Raw genomic sequence first — 8044 nt, 5'->3', positions numbered from 1 at the left:
ATATATATACATGGCCCGGTGGTACTTGTGCCAGGAAGGTAGACTTGCCTTAGGACCACTGCAGTAGTCCAGGGTCCCCTGCAATGGGGTCCTGCCGTGGGGGACAACTCAACCCTGAACGGAGAATGGGCTTAGGGGATCGGTGGGTGGAAACCAACGAGGAGGAAGGAACCTTGGGGTGGGGGGCTTAGGCCCAACAGCCTAAAGGAAGGGGATCCTTGAGGAATCCCGGCCACGGTGACCAGATGCCGCCCAGGGAGGGAGGAAGACAGACCTGATGTCGGGGCTGCGGGCTCTGGCTGAACTGACCCAGCAAGGTCTTTGCCAACACAGGACTTTACAGAGTTGACCATGGAGGGCCCGGTGGAGGCACAGGCTCAGGAGCCTCACTCCTGTTAGACCGTTCGCTGTTCTCAGCCCTGGAACACACTTCCCCAGGGAGGCCCTCGTTCCTTCCCTGTGCCCTCCCTCCCCTCCAGCCCTGACACCAGCCTCTGGGTCTGTCCTCCACCGGGCCTCCCTGGTGTCCTGCAGTGCACCCGTCCTAGGCATGGTTGCCCTCCATCCGGGACATAAGCTCCCAGAGGGCAGGCATGTGATTTGGGTTCACTTTGGCCCAAGCCTAGCACAAGAGTAGGAGCTTTTGAGCCTGTGTGTGGCACAGAAGTGTTTCTGGCTGAGGGGAGTTTATTCCCCGAGGTTGTCCGAGGAGCTTTGGTGTGGAGCAAAGCATCTGGATGTGGAGATTTGGGGACCTGATAGGATGAGGGCCTCCAAAATTAAAGGGCAGCGTGAGAGCGCAGGGGGACAGGCGGCCACAGTGTCACCTCTGGGAGTCGTGATGAGGGCCTTAGTTACTCCCTGCTGTATGGAGGGGGACACAGCTCAGTAACCTGTGACCCAGCCAGGGAGGATGGAGCCTCAGGGTCTTTCAAGTCCCCAGGAATCTGGTTAGGAACAGGGGAGGAATGGACACGGATGGGTGGGTAGGGGTTGAGCCCTTCCGTGGGGAGTTAGCTCGAAGCAGCAGCCATGAGTCAGGCCCAGGAAGAAGCCGGGTGGGGCCCAGGGAGCCTTCTCGCTGACACACCCCCTCTCCTGTTAGGACTAGCTCATCCCGATTCTGTGCTCAACAAGGAAAGAGTCTTGTGCTAAATTCTACTTTATGGTTATGCTAGGCAGGAAAGAAAAAGAACACAGCAGAGAATCACCCTGAGTGTCGCCTCCCCTGCTCTTTGTGTGCCTCAGGCCTGGGCTCACATTCCCAGTGTTTGACACCCTGGTCCTGTTGGGGTGGCCCCGGGCGTCCCTCCCAAGTTGTCTGATGGCAACCTCCTGTCTCCGGAATTTGCACACCGCCGAGAAATTTCTAGGGCAATCTTCCACGTGATGCTCTCTTGGCCAGAAAAAGAAGCCAGAAGCCGGAGTATATCTAAAGGAAGGAAGGAAAGAAAAGGAAAAAGAAAAGACAACAGGAGCTAGGAGGACCTTAAACCTCTAAGTGGGTTTCTTGTTTCAATTGTATGCCAGTTTTTCTTAAAAAATGAAGGTGGGGACCTCCTATGTGTGCAGCCACCTACAGGTGATGGGTTGGAGGAGCACTGAGTTTCTCTTTGCTCCTGAGCGTGTAGGGGTGCTTCATTTGGCTTTACGGGGGTCTAAAGAATCTCTTTCCTACCTCCCTCCCTTCTTGGTCACATTTTAGTCTTCGCTCAAATGGCCATTTTTTAGGAAGAGTGATCCTATTTTCTATCTCTATCTATTTGGGATAAGGTCTTGCTAGGTAGTGCAGGATGGCCTTTGAACTCATTGTGTAGCCCAGGCTCGCCTCAAACTTATGGCAATCCTCCTGCCTCAGCCTCCTGAGTGCTGGCACTGATTACAGGTGTGCACCACCATGCCTGGTTCTATTTTCATAACAAAATCTAAGGTGGACATGGGGCTATGGAGCATCAGCAGCCCCAGGAAGCTTGCAGGGACTTCTCTCTAGGACACAGCACTTGGAGCTCACAGATATTTCTCCTTCAATTTTGGCTTTTGGGGGGTGTGGTTTTTTTTTGTTTTTTTTTTTTTTTTGTTTTTTTTTTGTTTTTTTTTTTCTGTCTTGCTTTGGTACCAGGGATCAAACTCACTTCAGGACCTTGTTTGTGCTTGCAGGGCAGGTGGCAGCACCACTGAGCTAAATCCCCAGCCCCCTTTCTCCAATTTTGAAAGTTGTTTTGCTACATATGGTAACCCAGGTGGGGAGTTACATTCTTTCAGGGTTTGAAATACATGTTCCCTTCCCACCTGGCCCTTAAGGTTTCTGCAGGGAGGTTTCTGCAGTCATCCTGACATGGTGTTGCTCCCTTAGTTTTCAAAATTCTTTCCTTGTCCTGTCCTCTTGTCATTTAACTGTAATGTGACATGGTAGGGTTCTGCTCTGGTAGTGCCCATTTGGGGTTCTCAATAGCTCCTATACCTGGGTGTCTATATCTTTTCTGTGGTTGGGAAAGTTCTTATTGTTAAACAGGTTTTCTGTGTCATTAGTCTGTACCTCAGTACACCCTCTTCACTAAAAAATTGGAAGTTTGGTCTTTGTGTCCCAGAGTTCTGGGATATCTCATTCATAAATTATTTATTTTTTCTTTCTCGGTGTCTGAGGGCACTAAATCCCCAGCCTCTTCTCCGCCCTGAGATTCTGCCTTCTGCTTGTTCCTCTCTGTGGGTGGAGTTTTCCACCGAGTCTCCTTGGCTCTGTGCTTCTCATTTCCAAAATTCCTGTCAAGCCCTTCAGGGACTCTCTCTGTTGGATTGCTCCTTCACGCTCTGCATTGCCTTCCTTAATTCATTGAGCTGTTTGTTTGTTTCCTCTTTGAAGTCATTAATCACTTTGTAAATCGGTCTTTTGAGTCCTTCACCTGGCATTTCATCCACTCTGATATCTTTGCATTCAGTTACCGGTGAGCTCTGGATTTTTACAGGACTCTGTTGACTGGGTTTTTTTTGTTTTGTTTTCATACTTCTTGCGTTTCTCTATCGGAGTTTCTGACTCTGTTGGGGTGTATGACTTATCTGAGGGTCTTCTTAGTGTCAACCTTGTTTTGAAGACTTGCCCCCAGTACCCCTCAGAGAGGAGAAAACTAACCGTAGTAAAGTATTTGTGTCAGCTTTTTTTTTTTTCTTTTGTAGCTGTGACAAAATACCTGAGGAAAACAAGTGAAAGCAGGAAAGAAAGGCCTGTTTCGGCTCCCATTTTCACAGGGTACAGTGCACAGTTGGACAGGTCCATTGATACAGGCTTGTGGCGAGGCAGGAAGTTGTGGCAGAGGAAGCCACTCACCTCATGGCAGCCAGGAGGCAGAGAAACAGAATGTGAGCTGAGCAGGGACAGACACAGCCCCCACGGGCACCCCCCCCACCTGCTGCCTTCAAGAAGGCCCCATCAATGAGCCCATCAGTAATCCAGTAATGAGATCAGAACCCGCGCGATCCAACTTCCTTCCTGAAGACCCTCCCTCTAAACAGCTGCACTGGAGACGAGGCGGTTTGTTTTTCCACACAGGAGCCTCTGGGGACGTTCCACGTCCCGGCAGCCTTCTCTCGCAGTCCTCAGAGCGAGCCCTTGTTGGGTGAATGTAGACTTCAGGCTATGTGGTCGTTGTTTCATCTTGTTTAACTGTTCAGCTCTTCCCCACTCACATCCTGATTTCTCCTGGGCATTGAATGAGCTCTCCTAGACTTTAGTCCTAGTGGACTGACAGCCCTCACAAGCACAGATCTGGCCCCCAGGATACAGCAACACAGGAATCGTACAGGGGCCCTGGAGCCAGTTCCCATACAGACAGAGGTTGAGACGCTCTCTGTTTTGACAAAGCACGTGGTTCTCCATCCTGAGGCCGAGCCTTGCCTGTTGGTCAGCAGCCCACAGGTCAGCACCACACCGGGACAGGCCGGTTGGCAGGGCTCTGGCAAAGATGTCCTTGTCCCGTGTCTCCCCAGCTCCTGTACATGTGCGGGGGCCTCCTGGAGCGGCCCCTGATTCTGGCCGAGGTGGTACCGAGGTACACGGTCATGCTGGAGATGTTTGATGCCGAGCTGGACGAGGCCAAGTTCATGTACGATGCCCAGATGGCGGCCTGCGCGGAAGGCACCATCCCGCCCATCCACAAGAACATGCCCCCCGTGGCCGGGCAGCTCAAGTGGAGCCTGGAGCTGCAGGAGAGGCTGGAGGTGTCCATGCGGCACATAAAGCACATCGAGCACCCGTGAGTCTCCGGGCAGGGTGGGGGCAGCACCCCAAAGGGTTCCGGTGAGTGTGCTCCGGGACGCTGGCTGTCCTAGCCCTTCACCATCAGCTGCGTGGTTATAAAACAGAGCCACCCAGACGGGAGCGAAAACAGCAATGGAGTCACCAAGCCACTGTCACTGGTTTGGTAGAGGTTCCAAGGTGGGCCGGGGACTCAGAAGCCAGCAGTGGCGGCTGGCTAGGAGGTGCCCTGTGGGACTGGCTAGGGGCACACAGGCTTTTCTCTGGTGGGACCTAAGGTGGAAGGGAGGGCAAAACCTAAGGAAATCTGAGTTACTAACCAAGATGGATGGGGGGGGATCCGCACCTGTAACCCACATGTGGGAGGCTGAGACAGGAGAATCTCTGGGAATTCGAGGCCAACCTGGACTACACAGTGAGTTCAAGGCCACCCTACACTACGTAGCAAGACCCTGTCTCAAAAACAAAAGCAGACTAACCAAGCCCTGGCTGGCAGAGGCATTGCTTCAGGGGCTATGGTTTGGCTTCCTGAGCTGGTTGTTACTCTGTTGGCCTGGGTGGGCCCGGCCTCCTCCCCTTGGGTATTTTCAATTGGGCCGCCTGATAGAAACAGCCTGGCTGCCTGCTTTGACATCCGGAGGTCCTGGCAGTAACCACTGGGGGGCGCGAAACAGGCCCTGGAGGAGGTGGTGGGAAGCCCGGTGCCTCATTGGGCGCTGACTCGGATTCCAGGGTCGTGTCGGGCCCCGAGGCCAAGATGATCTACCGGAAGTACGAAGAGATGATGGAGCTCCTGCGTGGCTACCGCGAGAAGACCTACCGGCAGTGGGCCGGGGGCGTGGACCAGGACTGCCACTTCAACCTGGGCCAGCCGCTCATCCTCCGCAGCGCAGCCAGCGGCCTCATCCAAGTCAACTTCAGCAAGGAGGTGGGTTCGGATTCGGGCCCGGGGAGAGGCCCCTCGGAGCTGAGGCCTCGGGTGAGGAGGAGCCGGGGCCGCGGCCGCTGTGGCCACCCTGTGTGCGCCAGGGACCTGCACCCCTCCCCTCCCAGCAGGCAGAGGGGACCCTGGCTGGCAGTAGCCTCAGTGAGTTTCGGTCTTTAAAAGCCCAGCCGCCTTTTCTATGGCCCCCAATGGGAACCTTAGGGTTTAAGTCAAAAGAAAAAATCTTTGCAGGATCTAGGCAGCGGGGCTAGTGGCCCAGGCATGTGAGGGGACGGACTCCACACTGCCAGGCTGCAGTTTGGGGGACCCCAGAGGGCAGAAGCGGGCACAGGGCTGACTTTGTACCCGGCCTCGCAGTAGCTGCTTGTTCTTTCTTTTTTGTATCTGGTATCAGACTCGGGTCCTTGGGCTTGTAAGGCAGGCGGTAGAACCACTGAGCTAAATCCCCGGTCCTGTTCTTTCTTCCTCCCGAGCACCACTATGTGGATGACCTTGGGATGCCTTAGGCAAAGTCTGAGGTCTCCATCCTGCCCTGCTCGCCTGGTGTGGGTCTGTGGGGGTGTGACAGAGCGGGAAGGGAAGCGGGGGCTGGCAGGAACAAAGCACCCATGTCATCTCAGCAGGTGCCTCGGGAAAAAGCACAGGGAGGCGGGGGAAGAGGAAGGGGCAGGTGCCTTGAGCTGTGAGCACCGGCAGAAGTGAGGGTGTTGGCCAAACAGAGGTGGAGGCGGCACCTCTGAGCAGAGCAGAGACTGAAGCAAAGCCGGGAGGCCTGAGTATGCCCGGCGTGTTCTAGAATCAGCAAAGGTCACCAGGGCCAGGCTGAGTGGACAAAGGAGACGCGGGTGCAGAAGAGCTGACAGGAGACCGCCTGGGCCACAGCAGGGACGGGGTCCTGACTTGAGCCAGCTGGCAGCCTGGGTACAATTTCTGGCTGAGAGAACTCTGGTCTGACTTCATCTGGAAAGGCTCCGCTCTAGGTTGCGTGGCTAGGAGCAGGGAGACGGGTCAGGAGTCTCCTGCTGCATTTCAGGTGTCAGGCGATGGCCTGGAGACCAGAGTGCCAACGGGAAGCCGTGATGAGCGATCAGACTTTGATCACGGATCCAGATGGGCGGGAGAGAGGAGTCTGTGCCGGCGTCTGGGGTCTGAGCGGCCTGGAGTGGGGAACTGCCGTCAGCTGACGCAGCCTGAGGAGGAAAGGGGGGGAGGTCAGTTGCTGTGCTGGCCATGTTGAGTTTAGGAGAGGCTGAGAAGACAGGGGAGGTGAGAAGTCCACAGGACAGCAGAGGCTGCGGCTGGAGGCATCCGCACCCTAGGTGCCAGGTGAGAATATGCCCCGTCCAGGTGGGAGTAGGTTGAGAAGAACCGAGGTCCGGTTCTCCGACCTGGGCACCTCGAGGTTACCGACCGGTCACCGGGACCAGACAGCCTGGAAGCCAAGAGCAGACCATGTGTCCATGTGTAGGGGTGACCAGCTGCTGGGAAGTCATGTGACACAACTGGCGGGTTCAATAAGGAGAGGTTACCGCCGTCTCGATACAACAGCAGTATTGGAAGGGGTCCCTGGTGTTGGCGTCCTGGGTCATAAGCAGGAAGGAGGAGAGGGAAGGCCAGATTCTAGGTAGGACCCGGGTGAAGTCCCAGCAAAGCCTGTCTCCAAATGGCCTGGGTGAGGCGAGGGGAGGCCAGAGGTGAAAAAGTGACGGTGATGTCGTCCGCCCATGAAGACGAAGTTGACCCTGTCTGACTCAGGAACAGCAAAGTCGGGGTGGGGGAGAGACATCCTGAGCTGTGGGGGGTGCCCTGGGGGCACCGCTGAATGGCTGCATGGTCTTCTGCCCCGTCCTTTGACCTTTTTTCCTTGCCATCTAGCTGGTGGCGGTGCTGAGAGAGGTCAAGTACTTGAATTTCCAGCAGCAAAAAGAGATTCCCAGTAGCGCAGAGAGCCTGTTCTCAGAGAACGAAACCTTCCGGAAGTTTGTGGGCAACCTGGAGCTCATTGTTGGCTGGTACAATGAGGTGAGTGGGCGGGCTCTTGTTGGTTTGCCAAGTTTTGATTTCTGTGTAGAACAAACGGTGGTGGGAAGGCACCTGTGAGGCAGAAGAGCAAATGAGTACATTTGAATATTTAAATGTGGTTCAAGGTGTTCCTTGTTGTTCAGGAAACATCAGCAACAGCAAAGATGATGATAGCTCATAATAGCCGAGTATGAAAACTACGTTTCCACTGGACTCTAACTTATGTCACACAGTTCTCTGAGGGTGTCTTGCTCTCCCCAGTGTATTCTGGGTAACGGTAAAGTTGTCTCTCGGTGCTCCCGTTACCCCAGTAAAGTGGGGGCAGTGGGGACATTTTACTGGAATCCAGCAGCCCCCACCAAGGAAGCGATGTCAGGAGGCTGTAGAGGTGGGAGGTGGAGGGTGGCCGGCCCCCCCTCAGCTCTCTGGTTCAACTGAGGACGTCAGTGATTTAGGAACACCCAGTGTTCTAGGACATCGGTCAGGTCCGGGAGCCTGAATCCACAGTCACAGAACGGCTGACTGGTAACTGACTGGCCTTGGGAGCAGCCCCTCCTGGAGCTATGCTGTTTGGAGCCTGGGGAGCGTGAGTGTGGGGCAGAGGCAGGCAGAGTGCTGGTCTTCACTGCCTCACAGACCAATTCACACTTCAGATCTTCAGTGTCCTCTGAAGGCCATGTATGGAAGGCTTGGCTCCAGTCACAGGGCCACTGAGAGGTGGTGGAGCCTTTAAAAGGAGGTGGGGCTTAATGCGACGCAGCCAGGTCATTGGGGGACATGGTCTTGAAGGGGATATTGGGACATAGGTCCCTTCCTCCCCTGTCCTC

At 55.0% G+C, this 8044-nt stretch overlaps 1 protein-coding gene across 1 annotated transcript in view; it reads left to right on the top strand.

Moving 5' to 3' along the window:
* Window positions 1-8044, top strand: part of Dnah17 (dynein axonemal heavy chain 17) — a 119743-nt gene that overhangs the window by 15834 nt on the left and 95865 nt on the right. Inside the window, exons 15-17 of the mRNA XM_010618733.2 lie at window positions 3982-4247; window positions 4982-5177; window positions 7071-7217. Of these exons, the coding sequence (XP_010617035.1) occupies window positions 3982-4247; window positions 4982-5177; window positions 7071-7217 (609 nt within the window). The remainder of the gene's footprint in view (window positions 1-3981; window positions 4248-4981; window positions 5178-7070; window positions 7218-8044) is intronic.

The sequence above is a fragment of the Fukomys damarensis genome, unplaced genomic scaffold, assembly GCF_012274545.1.
Source record: "Fukomys damarensis isolate Sample0158 unplaced genomic scaffold, DMR_v1.0_HiC HiC_scaffold_23, whole genome shotgun sequence".
Taxonomy (NCBI): domain Eukaryota; kingdom Metazoa; phylum Chordata; class Mammalia; order Rodentia; family Bathyergidae; genus Fukomys; species Fukomys damarensis.
Note: the sequence above shows the minus strand (reverse complement) of the source record. Positions and strands in the feature narration are given on the sequence as shown.